Below are 18,633 nucleotides of genomic sequence, written 5' to 3'. Positions count from 1 at the left end.
GAATAACATTAGAAAAATTGGTACTCATTCATCAGTTAAAGAACTGACTTAATACAGAGTGCACTGCAAGATCTCCATAGCAGGTTAGTCGGTTGAGGAGCATCTGTTAGTTTCCCAAGTTAGAGGCAGTCACTTTAGTTGGCATGTGCTTTCCAAGCTAATGAACAATGCTTTACATGAGTACTGTTCAGAAGCAACAGCTTTGCAGGAAGGTTTCTTACAAGTACTGAATAAAGCTATGCTGTTCGAGCAAAAGATACAGCAGTGAGTATGCGAAAGCCATTATCAATGAAGATTTAGGTTCTCCCAAGACATGCAGGTCAGTATATCATGCAGGCCAATGCAGAGAACAGTAATCATTCAAAAGAAGAGCCTGCTTGCAGAGGTAGGTGATGGCTTAATAAGTTTTCCAAACTAAATCCCAACCCATTGAAAGGGAAATGAAAGACTTAACATAGCATAGGTAAGTTTCAAGAGATTTGTTTCACAAAAGTACAAGCCCCCATAATCTTAAATATATTAATCTAAACATACACACAGCAGGAACAGGTCACTTTTATGTACCGTTGCTCATTTCTCTTTAGATCAGGTTTTAAAACATACACTTGACAAGCTTAAATGGTCTGGCTGTTTTTTATTTTAAGAGCCATAGAGATGAATAAAAATGGAAAGGATTACTAAGCTGGTTGTGATGTAGCAAAACTATTCATATTTTGTACTGATAATGTGAGCCAATATCGATAGTAATAGTCACCTTCTGATAATACTGAAAACTTCCTATAAAATTTCAATTGACTTTAAAACTAATCAATGCATGTAGTTTCTTAAATTTACCTTTTCTATCGTTCGTATGTTGTGACAATACTACCACTAGAGACAGGGAAGCAATAAGAATTGTATTAACAGCTTCCTACCAAAGTTAAAACAAAATGATAGCTGCTTCTAATGGAGCAAAATGAGTTCGTAATCTAAATGCCTACTTTTACAAGGCATTCTTTATAATTACCCACAATGCAAAAATGAGAAGAATAAAGGCCTTTTGGAGGATTGTGCAGCAAAGAAGAGGAAAAGCAGGACTGAAAATTGTTAAAAGGTATTTTGCTTCTAAAAATATCAAACCTGCTACATAGCAATATTAAAGCTCAAATTCAGGAGAATACAGTGTTTTCTAAAAATGAAGTAATAACTGATGCACAGGGGCCTGCTTTTGGGGCCACAATTACTGTCTTTTTAAACGTCTCATGTACACAGGTAATTGGGCAATACAGAAGACTTGGAAAATCCACTCTTTTTTTAAAAAAAAAAAAATATAGATATTGGCAAATGTGATTCTGGCACCAAATTTAAGGATGCCACATTCAAATATTTATTTTAAAACAAGATTTTTCATAACTCTGATGTCAGATTTCTGCACAATTTACTTGGGTGGATTTTAGAAGCATTTTTTTAAAATCTCTCAGAAGCCAAAGACTATATTTTCCCTCCACTGGGAAAGCAGGCTGCGCTCCTTATTACTTTATATTTATATTGTGATATCTCCTGACTACTTATAGGCAGAGCGGCGATACACAGGAAGCAAGCTGCTGACCATCTACAAGAAATGGTAGTGAAATGAGGCAGTACTACACCAGGATCATTAGAATGGCTCTAGAAAACATCACTATCAGCAGACAACTGTGCAGTCTTGGATTACTTTTAGTTAATACTACAAGCATACAAAATTATTTGAAAAAGTACAAAATGAACAGGGCTTTACATTAAAATAAAGTTTGAGGCTAGGCACTTTAAAAACTTTTGTTTTTAAAAAAATGTGCCTTATTGTGCTCCACAAATTTTCCACAATTTTAAAAGCAACATTTTTTAATCTTGTATATTTATCACTTGTATAGGCACCAATTATGAAGTACACTTTTTTTATGTTATCAAACATATTGAAATTAAGTGGCTAAAAAGGCCCCTTAAAAGTCCAATAGCAGACAAAGTATTTTTTTTTTTTTACGATTAATACATATGCTAACCTACTTCATTAATATTTATTAACAAGATGAACAGGTTAAATTTCCTGTGCCTATAATGTAGAGCCCTGCGAAAGGTGTGCTTGCATAAGGAATGCAATTTTTTTTATATTAAAAAAACCCACAAACAGAGCTCTGAAACATTATCCCATTAAGATTAATACTGAGAGCTGAGAAGAACTGTATTGTGACTTAAAAATAGTAGAACACAGTCATATAAATTCTGTACAGATATGGTGTGGATAGAGTAATATGTAAAACACCTTTTTCCAAACTGTTATGCTGCAAAAAGCAACATGAGACCACAAACATCCTTTCTGTACATGACACTTTTTCACAGCATAACTTTAATGTGAAACTGCATATCAGTTAGGATCCTAATATTTTTAATTTTCAATTTTATTCTAGATGGGGTAATATTGCATATTTTTAATAGACTATAAATGTGCAAGTTTCTTTAGGTTAACCCTCTGAAGTAGAGAAGAAAGAGTTTAAGAATGTATCCTATATTTCTCCAACTTTTATAGCTTATAAAAGCCTTTTGGGACTTTGGTCAGTGGTGATATGGCAGAAAATTTCTGATGACTGCCACAGCAGCCAAATCTAGTTTTGGTACTGGTTTTGAAATGTTCTGCATTTCCACGTTACACATCTAATTTCCAGTGTTGCATTTCACCACTTTTCAAACCAGATTAACAAGGAGATTTTAGGTTTGCTTTTTCCTGTGAACGCTTTTTTTATTTGAAGGATGCTGTAACCCTGGGGAAAGGATCATATTTGTGCTAATCAAACTACAGTTAGTAACACCAGATGTAGTATAGCAGGTATACACTTTTAACACTTACCCATAAACAGCAAAACCATACATGTTAACTGTGGAAACAAAAAGTTCCTTTCCACTATTAACTTGTTAATAAGATCTCCATACGTATGAATTAGTTACAGTTAAGACCACCATAATACCATTTGTATTACATGGTTTAACAACATACTAGTACAAGCAAACTCACCGCAACATTAGATAGTGGGGATTTATGCTGACAATTACAGCATAAAAATTAGATGCATAATATGATTTCCTACATGCCTCTTCTAGTCACAATAGATCTTATACTTCTCACAAAACACCTGGTTGTTAAGGACAGACCCCTCAGCTCTGTCTCCACAGGACCGGATATGACTTACACTTGGGTTACTGGTCTTGGCTTTGGAAGCAGATTTAGTGCGCACCCTTTTGGACTGCTCGTGGTCAAGCTCCAGATGCTCCAGGCGCTGGGTCAGTGCCAGTTTTTGCTGGATTGCCATACGCAGCAAGGAGTTCAGCGTCTTCTTCTCATCTTCAGCTGCTGCAAGCTGGCGTTGCATTTCATCCAGCTGTGTGACGTATTCGTCACATCTGCAATGAAATATATCAAGAATCTTTAGCAACCCTATTTTCCATTACAAAGCATGAACCCTTTGTGCTCAGCAGACATGGCCACTGGCTGACAGGAAGGAGTTTTGTAATCTGTTATGTGCATATTTATTTAGGAACTTCAGCAAAACCACCGTGCAGCCCAATTATTTTCTTCTGTGGATCTCCAAATCCCACATTTAGTGCTCAGGTTCTCCCACTTCATTATAAGCCTCTCTGACTCCCCAAGTATGGGACCTGGAAGCTCTTTGAGGGGGCTCTGTCTGAAAATTGAGCACCCCGCACTTGACCTGATAGTGATGAATTACATCTCATGAGTCATTCTTCACATAAATGGGGCATTATATTACAGAAAGTTAGGACTTTAGTTCTAAAGTGTAGTTTAGAACAAAAGGGTCCTATAACTTTTAATGAAATGGCCATTAATGCCATTTTACCACTGATTCAGATGAATTCATTTCCCTATTTTCCATGTGAAAGACATTTAATAAATTCCCCTTGTATCTTCCAATGCACATCCAACCCCATACTGAACTCAGTCACTCTCCCTGTCCCAAACAAAAGGCCTACAAGCTGCCCAATACAGTTCAGTTCAATTTATTTATTTATTTTTTAAAAGAGGAGCAGATGTAGATTCCAAAACTCCAATTTTGCCTACCCTGTTTGCTGGTGTAAGATACCAGATATTAGTGTTTTATTGCTGTTTTGTTTTGAGCAAGTATGTCTTTTTATGCAAAAATAATGATTTGCAATATAATGGTTTGGAAATGAATTTCTAACAAGGAAAAGGTAGGCCCTTCCAGTGTTACCTGGCATCTTGCAGGGCACGCTCCACAAATGCCTGTGACCTGTTCAATCTGTAATCACTTCCACTGAGCTTGGGAGCTATTAAAACTGCATCATGCACCATAAGCAATTCTAAATGAAGCCCCTCACGTGTAGGTGTGTGGTATGTAGATGAGATAATGAGTGTGGGTGTAAAAATAAATATGTCTATACACCAGCAGAAATTTCTCACAGCCACATCTGTAAAACTGAGCATCTTCATAAAATCAAAGCCAAACCTCCACCAGGAAGATCCTTCTTGTGAGATGTATTGAAAAGTCTGTCAAGCTACTAGCAACGTATAATCTAAAGCAGAGAGGAAAAAAAAATAATCTGCATTCAAATGCAGATTCACACACTGTGCCTTATAAAGGGCCTGATTATTTTCCCATTGACTTCAAAAGCAGCAGAGGCCAGCTTGCCTTCTAACTGAGTTTGCCGGAGAAAAGTTTTTATTTTGAAGTACACATTGAAGAAAGTATCCAACAGTGGCCCCTAAATGCCCATGTCAAACATCAGTGCACTCAGACTGCACTGTAGGTTAGCGTACCAGGGACAACTGGACTCAGTGCTATAGATGGGAGTCTACCCTTTTTCTCATGGAGGAGCTGTATCGAGAGTAAAGACCTACGGTGGTAACAATACATGGAATTCTTGGAGAATTTTGAGATGATGGTGGAATTGAGACAAGGCAGTGTGCTGACTTCTCATCTCTTCAGCCTACTTATGGAGGTAATTAGTAGGAGAATCAAGCCAGCGGGGAGACAGAGAAACCTATGTATGCTGACGATCTGGCTCTTTTGGCTGACAGCAAAGAGAAATTAGCTAATACGGTATCAGAGTGGGCATCTGTGTTTGAAGACCATGGTTTGAAGGTAAACACAAAGAAAACTGAAGCTGTGCAAGTAGGGAACGTGTAAGAAGGGTGGGTGGTTGACACTTCAGGAGAGAAGCTACTGCAGAACGACTAACTGTGGAATGTAACCTATCATTTAAATGAGCTTCTGTACCAAATGACTGGAGGATAGCTAACATGATGCCAATTTTTAAAAAATGCTCCAGTGGTGATCCTGGCAATTATAAGCCGGAAAGCCTAACTTCAGTACCAGGCAAATGGGTTGAAACTATAGTTTAAAACAAAAAACACCCCAGAATCAGACACACCATTTGTTAGGGGAAGAGTCAAACATGATTTTTGTAAAGGGAAATTGTTCCTCACCAATTTATTAGAATTCTTTGAGGGGGTCAACAGACATGGACAAGGGTGATCCAGTGAATATTGTGTACTTGGACTTTCAGAAAGCCTCTGACAAGGTCCCTCACCAAAGGCTCTTATGCAAAGTAAGCAGTCATGGAATAAGAAAGAAGGTCCTCTCATGGATCCGTAACTGGTTACATGGTCACTGTTTTCAGAATGGAGAGAGGTAAATTGTGGTGTCCCCCAAGGATCTGTACTGGGACCTGTGCTGTTCAACATATTCATAAATGATCTGGAAAAAGGGGTAAAGAATGAGGTGGCAAAATTTGTAGACAATACAAAATTACTGAAGATAGTTAAGTCCAAAGCAAAGAGTTACAAAGGGATCTTTCAAAACTGAGTGACTGAACAACAAAATGGCAGATGAAATTCAAGGTTGATAAATGCAAAGTAACGCACATTGGAAAACATAATCCCAACTATACATACAAAATGATGGGGTCTAAATTAGCTGTTACCACTCAAGAAAGATCTTGGAGTCATTCTGGATACTGCTCTGAAAACATCTGCTCAATGTGCAGCGGCAGTCCTAAAAACTAACCATGTTAGGAAACATTAGGAAAGAGATAGATAATAAGACATAAGATATCATAATGCCACTCTATAAATCCATGGTACGCCACCATCTTGAATACTGCTTGCAAATGTGGTCATGCCATCTCAAAAAAGACATATTAGAATTGGAAAAGAGCAACCAAAATGAGTAAGAGTATGGAATACTGTCCATATGAGGAGAAATGAAAAAGACCGGGACTTTTCAGCTTGGAAAAGAGACAGCTAAGAGGGGATATGATAGAGTTCTATAAAATGATATGACTGGTGTGGAGAAAATTAATAAGGAAGTATTATTTATTCCTTCCCATAACATAAGAACCAGGAGTCACTCAATGAAATTAATAGGCAGCAGTTTTAAAACAAACAGAAGGAAGTACTTCTTCATACAACACACGGTCAACCTGTGCAACTCATTGCTAGGGGATACTGTGAAGGCCAAAAGTATAACTTTGAGACCAAAAAAGAACTAGGTAAGTTCATGGAGGATAGGTCCATCAATGGCTATTAGCTAAGATGCTCAGGAATGCAACCCCATGGGTATCCCCAACCTTCTGATTGCCAGAAGCTGGGAGTGAACGACAGGGGATGGATCACTCGATGATTGCCTGTTCTGTTCATTCCCCCAGAAGCACCTGGCATTGGTCACTGTTGGAAGACAGGTTACTGGGATATATGGACCATTGGTCTGATGCAGTAGGGCCGTTCTTAAGCTGATTTGGAAAAAGAATTTGTGTACTTAGGGAGTACACTTAGCGCTATTGGAAAGAATCCAGAGAATTGAAAAGAAGAACCCAAGTATGCTGGGGCAGCACTGAAAAAGGCGGCAGATCTGTAATTAAGTAACAAATTGAAAGGTAAAGTGCATGCTGCATGTGTTTGTCCCTGCTTGCTCTGTGGTTTGGAAAAGATGAATCTTACAGAGATGGAAGAAAAAAAGATACAGATAGTAGAAAATAATAGACTGGGATGAATGGCAGGTAAGTGGAGAGTTGACAGTGTGTGTCTGGAATTCATTAGGAGGAAGAAACCTGGGACTCTCAGTGACAGATAGGCTAGAGAGAGTATGCTTGAGGTGGTCTGGACTTGTGAAAAGAATGGGAGAAAGAGGAGAGCAAGAAAGGATGTGGAAGACTGAGGAAAGATGGAAAGACTCTGTCAAAAGAAGCTTGAAGAGAAAAGGACTACAACTGTAAGACTTAAAAATCCATGCCATGGACAGGAAGGTGTGGTGAAGAACTGTGGGTACCTCAGACCCTATGTAAATAGGGAAAGGAGTTTAATACAACAGATACATTTCCAAGGCAAAATTGAAAAAACACTCCAAAACTAGAGGAACCAGACTTGATACTTCCTAAACTATGGGCCAAGTCATCCCCTCTGATCTGTCACTGGTATTGAGGAAGGAAGGAAGCAACAGGAAACAAGTTTAAGTGTCCCTAAATATGCTGGATGGAGGAGAAATTAAACTTTAGGACCATCATTTCCCTTCCCCTCCCAGTAAGCTTCCCTGCAGTCCCATGTAAACTTCCCTGCAGAACTTCCCCACCTTTGGAACGAGGACAGTGGGGTGGGTGTGGCTGGGGATAGCTGCCTTATGCAGCATGTCCCAGCAATCCTGCAGAGAAATGTTCACAGGAATGAATCATTTGGACCCCATCAGCACTAACTGCTGCACCATCCCCTCTATGCTGGCAGATGGAGATGGATTTTGTTGCCAAAAGGTGAAGGGGGAGGCTGAAAGGACAAGGAATAGCCCAAAGGGATTAAAGATCTCAGGATGGCCAGAGATCTGTGGGATTTCCCTTCAGTTCTTGGGACATCCATGATGTTTGGAAGAGGGAGCACACACTGGGTGGACACCATGAGGAGGCAAATCTACCACCTCCTTCCTCCAACCTGACTCTTTGGAAACTTGGCTACCATAAGCCATGGAGTTTTCATAGTATCTTGTGACCTCTTGGTTTTTTCCCCTGCAGCAGAATGTGATCTGGCCCTAAAACATGACTATTAATTAGGTGAAATTTGGTCCCAGTTTACACCACTTGCGTTTAGTGCAGGACTGCTGGAAGCTGATCCTGCACAGAGCGGCTACCCTCAGCTACATCTACCCCTCAGTCCTCACTGAGGTAACAGGATCACACAGGATGAACATCAGAGCAAAATTTCTCTGCTTTTCTAACCGTTTACAGATAGAACCAAACTATCAATTTCTTTTCAATCTGAACTGCACACTTCAGCTCCCAACCTCACTACAGTGAGGCTGATTTATAACTGCTGCAGCCATTCATTTGATTTCCATTGCAAAATTTGTATTAAAAGACTTTGAGGAGGTGAGGGGGAGCGGATTTCAGTTTTAGTCCTGAAAGCGAAAGGCTGGCTAGGAACAAGAACACTGCAGAAAAACAGAGTACAGCTTCCCACACAGCTTTGCTAATGTACCTTAATAGCAGGAACATTGCAAGCTGAGGATTATCTAGGCGTCTCCTGATCAAAGGCTGTCAGTTGTGCCAAACTGGGTGGTAGTTTGGTAACATGGACAAATGCCTGTAGGGGACTAGAATAAGGTCAACAAACTCAGTCCATAGTTGTAATTAAATCCCAAGATTTCACCTGTGAAAGGCTACTATTGCACCATCAAGCTTTTTGCTAATGCAATGTTTAAACATCAAATGAATGCCATTATAAACTTGACAATGGAAAATGATTTACGGTTTTTAAAAATGTGATGAGTTGTTTTTTTTAACCCGTCCTATTCTCACACTATTTCATTAATATAGGTGGTGCTTTCTTGCTAGCAGCAGCAGCAGAAACATAGTTGGGATTCTTACTGTCCTGAATTACTGATCTCACGTGTGGGTTAGAATGTCTTGGAGTTTTACTAACATATGAGACATTTCATGGCTCTCCTTCTTGAATCCATTCTCCTGAATGGTTCTTTCAGCTAAAGTATTTTGTAAGTGAAATAAATGAGTATCTTAACCAGTTCTGTGCCTGATATTATTCAGGATTCCTTTGTAAAGCCAGAGAAGTGATACTTTGCATGTAAGAATAGTAGTCCATTTAAACAGGTTGAAAAGGATCCAGGTTTTACTAGAAGTGGATGCAGACTTTACACAATTGGTCTTCTGGGACCACTGACCTGCTTTCCTCCCCCAGGCTGTTCATTAATGCCGTTTTCATTTGTTTCAACTGAGTATAGTTTCCTAACTATACTTAGAAACCATGGTCTCCAGCACTGCCTTATATCAATGCAGTATAACAATTCACACTAACATCATGACTGGTTTTTTGTGTGTTTTTTTTTTACATAAACTGATATCGATTTGTAGCTTTGCAGGTGTAAAAGCAAAATATCTTCTCTTTATAAATTTATCTTTTGTGCAAAGCAACATTTCAGACTATGTATTCAATGTAGATGGGTTGAACTGAAGATTCCTTTGTTCCAAACACACTTTTGAAACTAAAATAATTGAGCTTTCATGCTTACAAAGGAAAATAAGATTAGCATAATTCAAGTCTATTGTGCACGTACTGTTATTTATATAACAGACTGGAATGATGCTATTTATTTATATATATATATATAATGATGCAGACCTTGAACATAAGGCTTTGATGTTGCTTACTTTATCACTGATGATTAACCAGGAAAACAAGAATTTAAGGAAACCACCAACTTGTAACATTTTAAATAAGCAATACCATAAAAAAATCTCAAACTCAAGATGATACAGAGAGAGGAAAATCCCTGAAGGGCTCCATAAAACTAAAAGTTAAAAACATTTAAAATGCCCATGTCTAAAGCTAAATTATTCTTTAAAAACAAAAATCAAAAACATGCCGAATATCAATGTCTCTAGGGTTAAAGATCTCATTTTCCAAAGCAGTTTAACATTAGCATTACTTACTGCACATGCCAATCTCTCCTTATTTCTGGATATATTTTTAATCATCTTGAACTTCAGCGTGTTCAAAATGGTTAATTAATCCTGATATATTTTTAATCATGTGTTTCGCCATGTTCTTCTACTGTGCTAAGATCTGTATTTGCAAATGCAAACCATGTAGTTATTGGCACCTGCACTTACTTACATCCATTTACCTTTTCCCATTTTCAGTTGTGATCAGTACAATGCCAATTTATAAGCAAGCAGTATAGCATAACAAGCAGAAAGAGCTAACTGAAGAAGCCTCTTTGGGAACATTGTCAGCTACTTTAGCCTCTACCACAATAGATTAAACTGTCACCTACATTAGAAATTAAGAGCAGAGAGGATTAAAGTCTCACAATTTTTCCTCTTTATTAAAAGATGGAAAATATATCCAAGCAGAGGCTAAAAGACATTTAAATGAACATGGTCCCTAACAGAGACTAACAGCAGCATGGCTATAAGAGGTATTAGCTTCTACCTGCCATATTAACTCTGTCTTTACATTTGAAATAAATTTGATGAGAAAATTCCTAACAACCCACCATCACCAGCAGGAATGAAGAGGCCCTTACCTGCAGAGGAAACACTGTGTGCTTATACTGCTAGAGGGGTGGGCATGTGGAGGAAGAGAGGGGTCAGGGAAAAGAAGGCGAATCTGTCATCATGTAGCTCCATTACCCTTCCACCCAAGGCGACAGTAGAAAATGCACAGTAGTTCCACGGCTGCTTTGTAGGTTAGAGGGCAGAAGTAAAGATTCTTCGTTTTTCCCCTACCTCAAAACGATCCCTGGTTTGGACTGGGCACTGAAGGCAAGATGTAGAGCCAAGCGAAACACCTTTTGAATTTATTTAATTAGAACACCAAGTTTTAAATGGCTTATATTTTGCATCAGCTCACCATGCAATGTAGAGAGAAAAACACGAGTTACAGTGGTTCATTTTAGATGGACAACCTCTAATTTACAAATTTTCTTTCACATAAGACCAAATTTTGTGATTCTTTCTCAAGCCAAACTCCCACTGGATTTCATGGAATTTTGCTTGACTAAGGGCTATAGAAGTTAGCCTTCATTTACTAACGTCTCAATCCTGGAAGGTGTTGAACTCCCAACTCACTTCATTTAGATTAATACACACACATACACAGACAAAGATAAGTATCCGTATGCCCTCGGCTGACTTGACATAAAAGTGCATAGCAAGGAAAACAAACAGAAAAAGAAAAAGAAAAACACAACCTAACTGAAATGCAGTTATCCCATCCACTTGGACTTCAGTGGAGGAGCTCACACAGGACTGGACTCTAAATTGTCAATGAGTTATTGACCTTCATTAAAGACAAAGTGAATAAACAAGTTGAGGCCCAATCCTGAGTGGTGTCAGTATGGCTCTGCACATGAATTCGTGTGGATCCAACTGCAGGATCAAGGTCCTAGTCCTAATCCAGTGTCTGAAATATTTTATGAAGTCACTTCATAATCTTGACCTGTCTGCCTGTGTGGGATCATGCATCTGTAGCACATATGCTTAGCAGATCCATGTAAACTAAGGCATTCTTTCAAATGTATTTTTAAAAAAATACCTGAATCCAAAAATCAGATAAAAAGGAAAAGACCACAGATTTATATGTTTGGGCTTAGAGATCAAACCAATTCAAATATCTATTGGAAATCTTGACTCTGACTTTTCTTATTTTTTCCCTAATCTCCTGGACATCTTGCATTGAAAACTCATCTGAACTGCACATTAAAGAAAGTTATTTATGGGCTAGGTGTCATTTGGCGAAGAATCAAGTACAGATTACAACCAATATATAGTTTCCTAGATCATTTATCTCAGCCATATGGAACAAATACTTTTGCAAATTATTTGTATTAACGGTTTAAAAAGTAAATCACATGGAGAATCTCCTCTGCAGCTTGATATTTCCCAGGAGAATTATCTCCATAATACAAAGGCCAAGGTCAGATCCACACAGCTGGACCCTTCAATCCTTCCGCACTTCCAAGGAATGCAATGGGGCTCTGCCACAAGGATCTGCCTACTTCCATCCTATTGAAGGGTCATGACCAGACTTGAAAAAAATTGAATTTACCATTAAATGAAATACACAGGAAACCCCATTTCTGTATCAGGGGAGAAATTAACCCTGGTGAACCATTTAATTTTCATCTAGGCCACGTATACAGAACAGAGGGCCTCTGCAGCTGCTCTCCACCACTAGCTACCTTTTAGTTACTGGGTGACACTTGAGGTTTTGATTTTAACCAATGAAGGCCCTTCTTATTTCAGAAGCTGCCATTTTGACAAGCTGTTGGCAAGGCACTCACCATGAAAGGGGCTTTAGAATTTACTATTAAGTTCAAAACCGCTCCAAGCTTTTGAAAAAGAGCATGGGATAAGGGCTGGTATTTGCTCTAATCTATGGGTACTTTCATGGCCCTCATTACCACACAATAGGACCATTTGCCAAGTATTTACAACATTCCTGTGAGGTGAGGAAGTCTCATTACCCAAGTGTTGCAGATGCGGAACTGGGGCACACAGCGATTATGTGACTTGCCCAGAATCACACAGGAAAGCCGAGGCAGAGCTGGGATCTGAACCCAGATCTCCCCGGTCCCAGTCATGAACCTATTCATAAAGCTATCCTCACGGGGATAGCAGAACATTATTGATTTTCAAGCTCCCGTCATATTTTGGTTTGAGGGAAGCTGTTAGCCATTTTCATTGCATTTTTCAATCTTATTGTCAGCAGTGCCTAGACCCTAGGATAGGTGCATTTTTGTTATACATATAAATATATAAATCAGTACAAGAAGCCACGAGTGTCATTTTACACCATTTCTACCAAACACATTTTGAATTCTTTTTTCTGCCACTGTGTCTTGTTCCTTGCATATAGGACATTGGCAGTGCACAGTACTGGACCTGGAAAACGTGTTACACATAGGCTCATTCACTGCCCCTGAGCTACACCGTACCACTGACTGTAGAAACTGGGAGAGAAATGCCTGTTAGTCAGGCCTTATGAGACTCCACTCTAGCCAGTTTTCAAGATCAAAGTTCTCCATCTGGCTTCCCTGAACTGAGCATTGTAGATGTAGAAATATTCTACCAATGTAGAAATATTCTACAACTTGTTCCAAAACTGTCCCAGTCCAATATGAAGCCCACTTAGTTATGTATGTCTCTTACATGTAAGTTTAACTGTGCTCTGGTTCAGTTTACAGCTTCCATTGTTAAGCTCTTCTTTCATGTTCTGTAGGCCCTATGATATCTGAACAAGAGGATAGCCTCCAAATTAGCTTTGCTATTTTAACTATTCTGCCAGTGTTTAGATTTGTTTACTTCATTTCATTTTCACACCGCCAGTTAGATGCCTTCTCTGTGATGGTGAACAGTAATCATTCATTAATTGCTGTTTGGGTGGTAGAAGTCACAGCCTGGTTCCCTTATTCTGATAGCCTTCTTGGACTAGTCTCCTCCAATTCTAATACTAGTCTCATACTATGCACTATCCTCGCATTACTAGCATTTTCTAATACATGTCATCTTCCCTCCTGCTGACTAGCTGCAGAGTTTGTCTTCTTCTTCACCTCCTATTGATGAAATACTGGAGTGTCAGGATACTTGTTAATTACATCTAGGTGCACTTGCACATTGCTTGTCAAAGTCATCTACTCTCTGCAGGATGCCATTTCTTAATTACTGTTCCATCTTTATTCTGGAGGGAAAACATCTATTCTCATCTCATTCTCACTTGTTCTTAGTTTCTGGGAAGATGGTTTCCCTCTCGAGATTCACTGTAAGGTTCTGTTTGCTGATGTTCTATAAAACCATTTTCCTCAGGCTCTTGCTCAGTGGATTTAGCAACCTTCACTCTGAAGCAGGGAATCTGCAATTTGCTGTGGCAAGTTCTTTTTTCTGCAAGTGTTCATTTTGTCCTCCTTGCAGAACTAAAGTACTTTTCTTTTGTTAGAAGAAGAGGCAAAATATTTCTGCAGAATGGTCTGAATGGATTTATTTGATCTGAGGTTTCAGATTCTAACATAAAACACACGAACACCATGTTTGAAAATGTTTTGTCTTTGGAATGGATAAGTGTCTCATTTTGCTTTTCTGTCTGCGGTTGAATTTGCACCCTTTTACAGGGATATTTGCTTCTCATCCTGAAATAATATCTTGCTTGTATCCTTAGCTGCTTTGATCTTCGCATGCATTATTTCCTGACACGGTAAGTCTTAATGCTATGGTCTTTTTGCTGAATCTTGGCATATTGTTCTTATTCTTGTATTCTTAGTGCTGTAAGGTGACCAAGTGTCAGAGTCAGGTCCTTGTGGGGCAGAATGATGACTGTTCTACTGAGTCACACTGACTTGAAGACCAGGTTGGTCTCTTTGGCCCAGATTTTCAAAGGTTCTTGGGCATTGCTACATTCACTCAGCGATGCAATGCCTATATGATTTAGGACCCTAAATCTCACTTTCAAAAGGGATTTAGGAGTCTAAAATCCATCAATAGTCAATGGGATTGAAGCACTTATAATCCCTTTTGAAAGTGAGATTTAGGCTCCTAACTGAGTTAGGCGTTACAACGCTGAGCAAGGGCAGCAATGCCCAAGTGCCTTTGAAAATCTGGGCCCTTTGCTCCAACTCATGGATATAAATAGAGGGGTAGTAAAGAGAGAGAGGCAGTGCAGCACAGAAAATTCTGGAGACTAGCCTGCCTGAAAAGTAGCAGGGTCTGAATGTTTGTAGGTAGGGTCCTGGCCAATTCTGTGTTCAGTTATGAAGAGAGAAAAATCATGATAAGATAGGAATTTTGTGCAAGCTAAAGAAACAAATCTCTCCCCCGAGGGGCTTGCAATAGGTTACTCACAGGGCAGTCAATTATGTCCTGGGAATAATAAGGGTCACACTAAAAAAATCATTATGTACTTTTCATATGTACACATCCTGGGTTCAGTGGGTTTTTTAGAAGGGTGCAGGTGTGTTCACTAATACCTTAAAGTGTTATTTTTAGGACCTGGACAAGCTAAGTCAGACAAGAGGAAGGAGTAAAACAATGGAATCAGTGACAGCCAGTCTTCAAATTGAAACCAAAGTATCTTCCTTTCTTTCAGCTTTTCTTTGCTCGTGATTAATTAATACCTGCTTGATCAGGGTTTGGGTTTTTCCTGAATATCTGAAGCTTCTCTCCCAAACCTGCAGTAATGCCCTGTGTTTAGTCTGCCATAGTACAATAGCTTCTTAAATAATGACTTGTGGGCCAGTTATTTTCTGTCCTTCACCAAGTCAACTTCTTATAACCACACTTTCATTCTAGCATGTGTTCTTGATCTTTACCCTCAGATGCTGTAAATCCCTGCACCTCTGCTGAATCACCATTCCCATGTATTAGGGACTGCTGGAGAATTACAATCATGGTGTTTTGATTTATTCCCAGTTGGGTGCAGATGGCTCAAAGCAACTGCCAGGAAGGCTGCAGTCTCCTTCCTCCACATTTCCTTACTGAATTAATAAAAAAATACTAACTTCTGTTTAAATTACAAGGTTGGTATATTTCTTATTTATTCTAATATTGTGTTTTGTTCCATAATGAGCCTTAGGAAATGAAGCCCTTTGGAACTTTTTCTGTAAAAAATTGTCAGTCTAGAAACATATTTTGACCTCTTCTACCTTTAAATTTTAGCCAAGTTAATTTCAATCTCATCAGAATTTTACAGGAAAACTGTCTCATAGAAAAGAAATCTTATTTTCAAGCTTCTAAACAAATAAATTACAAAACCACAGTTTAAATAACCTGATTTGATCATTGTAAAAAGAATCAACTACTGTATGTGCTTTTAAATATCTGCCTCAGATCTGATGACTTTTAAAACTAGCTACTTGGAAGTGTAAATTTGATAAGATTCCTGTATAAAAATTCCTTCCAGAATAATTAATCCTCTAAATTCATTATTGAGGTTTCCTTATTTGGTGCTGCTAATATAGGCCCTTAACCACAGGAACCCTCACTGACAGCTTTATAGCTCTTTGGAAGTAGCCTCTTGATTAAAATATTTTTCTGGAAATGTATGAAACAAGATCTCTTGTTTCACTTGAGTTCTCTGTACATGTGTGCTGTTTTACCAGCTTCTTTGTGGATAAAATAAACAAACAGCTAAACAATGTGTGTATACTACATTTCAAGAACTTTTCCTGTTTTTGATAAATTAATCACAGAGATATGCATTAAAACCCTGAATTTACTTTAAAACAACTATTATTAATCAAGTTAGCTACCAATTTACAACATGCTAAATAGCACTGGGTAGATTTTTAATAAATAAGAGTGGTTTGTAGGGCATTTAGTTTTTCTTTTCAATTTGCAACGATTTACTAGTTTTCAAAAAATAAAATTTATATCAAGGTGTGCAACTATACTTCCATGTTATGAGTATATTTTAAGAACAAACCATTTATGTTAGATTGAATCTCTTCACAGCACACAGATTTTCTTGATTTGCTTTTTTAGAATTCTAGGTGCAGATGTTCCTAAGATATATACCAAATTCCAAAATGTTAACTTGGGCAGTGTATTTTTATATGAAGAACTTTTCAGAGATTCATGATTTTGAAATATACACTTTCAACAGCTGCTTCAGATGACAGACAGCTAAACTATAAGAGTGGATGGTACCTTTAAAAGGTCAAAAAAGAAAAGCACCACTTCATATTAGTGATAAAACTGGAGACAGTGACTAGTTAACATTTACCGCAGTCAGGAAAATAAACAGACGTTCAAGTCTTTGTTGCATGGCAACAATTAGAACCATCCAAGCTTCCAATTAGCAACTGTAAAGCTGAAAGAAAACTCAGTTTACTTTTCTCTTGGCATTTTAAATGGAAAACCTATTGCATCTTTCTTCTCATGGGGAGAGTTTGCTAATTAACAACAAAATATTTGACTGTTATGAATTGATTCATGAATAAATACTAGAGTCCTAATTAAGTGGAAAAATTCCGTTTTCAGATCAATATGGCAGATTTTGACTATCCCTCAATATTCTGATCCCTATTTGCATGGATAGTAATTGTGTGCACATTTTTGTGTGCACAATTATTAAAACATGGGCCTTAAATAGTTTTCTGCTTGCTCTTTTATGTTCTATTACTCAACTATTTTAAGACTGCTTGATAAATGAGTGTATGTCTATCTATTTACTTATTTAGGTGAGGGTAGGGTGACTAGATGTCCCGATTTTATAGGGACAGTCCCACTATTTGGAGCTTTTTCTTATATAGACACCTATTCCCCCCTCACCCCCCACCACTCCCTGTCCCAATTTTTCACACTTGTTATCTGGTCACCCTAGGTGAGGGGAGATATTCCAGCATTTATATGAGTCTACTACCCTAAAATTAAACTATTGAGGGTATATCTAATGGAAAAAGCTATTTTTCAAACTCTGATTTGCATGGCTTCCCCTGTCCACATCTCAAGTCCTGTTGTGTTTTCATTATTTATTGAAAATAGTTGATAGTACTGTCAAATTAGTAGGATTAACCTACTTTAAAGGAAATTAGACCCTTATTTTCATGCCCAGATCATTAACACCTATTTATGATTTCAGCTTCCCTCATATGCTACAAAATGGCCAGTTCCCTGTGGATAATATAGATCCATGCTTATCTCAGCCGCTGTAGCATCCAATGTAGGACTACAAGCCACTACTAGAAGCCAACATACTGGATGAGATGAAGCTTTGAACCTGGATAGCTATCCCAGTGATTAAACTCTGCACAAAGATGTGTTTCTCCTTCCCCTCCCCGCCCCTGCCCAGTATCTTTAACTCTTCACAGTGTGTGTGTGAATTTAGCAGTTATAAAAGTGAGGAACATATTTGGGGGAAGAGAAGAATTTTGCAAGCTCCATGTGAGTCTGCCACTTAGCCTCAGTTGTGCAAATCTCTGAATTTCTCAGATGGGTGGATTATTGCTCTCATATATGGGTGACTTAAGATACAGTATGAATTCAGGTGTTCAAATGTGAAAGGCTATTGCACTGAATTACCATCCATGCAGTCCTCTGCTTTCTATGGGTCACTCTGTGCTCTTACTGACAGCTCATTGCTCTTTCATTGCAATGCCTAGGTAAAATGGGATCTCAGAAATGTTACCTATTCATTTGTGCAAGCAGGTCTGTAGTGCATTAAGCACACAAAGTCATTCCTGAGTTCTTTATTCATGCAAATTCCCCACTGACCTCACTGGGCATCAAGGATGCAGGCTCAAGCTCATAGTCTATATCTCCCAGCAGAGCTTTTGCTCTGCGGCCCCCCCCGCTCGCATCCACCTTCTCACCTGTAAAAGATCAGGGTTGAGTTTTCAATGACAATAAGCTGGGAAGCAGGAAAACAGAAAAGAAAATTCTCCCTGCAGGATCTCACTCTATGACTTGGAGGAAAAAAATTTCCTTTAGGGCAACCAAAAGAGGATTTTCAAAAGTGGGAGAGGGAAATTACTATCAAAGGAAAAATACACTGTGCTTACGTATAAATCTTAATAAAAACTTAAGCGCCAACTACCTTTACCTAACAAATTTTTTTTTTTTAAAGGAAAGGTAAAAAGGAATAGGCTGTTTGTTTTC

The 18,633-nt window shown here is 38.4% G+C and overlaps 1 protein-coding gene across 2 annotated transcripts in view; it reads right to left on the bottom strand.

The window, feature by feature from the left end:
- The window catches only part of BICD2 (BICD cargo adaptor 2), a 169,107-nt gene that overhangs the window by 19,953 nt on the left and 130,521 nt on the right, over positions 1 to 18,633 (bottom strand). For both annotated transcript variants that reach the window (XM_073351569.1, XM_073351568.1), the window contains exon 7: positions 3,201 to 3,411. In XM_073351569.1, coding sequence (XP_073207670.1) covers positions 3,201 to 3,411 — 211 coding nt within the window. The remainder of the gene's footprint in view (positions 1 to 3,200; positions 3,412 to 18,633) is intronic.

Source organism: Lepidochelys kempii, chromosome 7 (genome assembly GCF_965140285.1).
Source record: "Lepidochelys kempii isolate rLepKem1 chromosome 7, rLepKem1.hap1, whole genome shotgun sequence".
NCBI lineage: Eukaryota > Metazoa > Chordata > Testudines > Cheloniidae > Lepidochelys > Lepidochelys kempii.
This window is presented reverse-complemented; position numbering and strand designations above follow the sequence as displayed.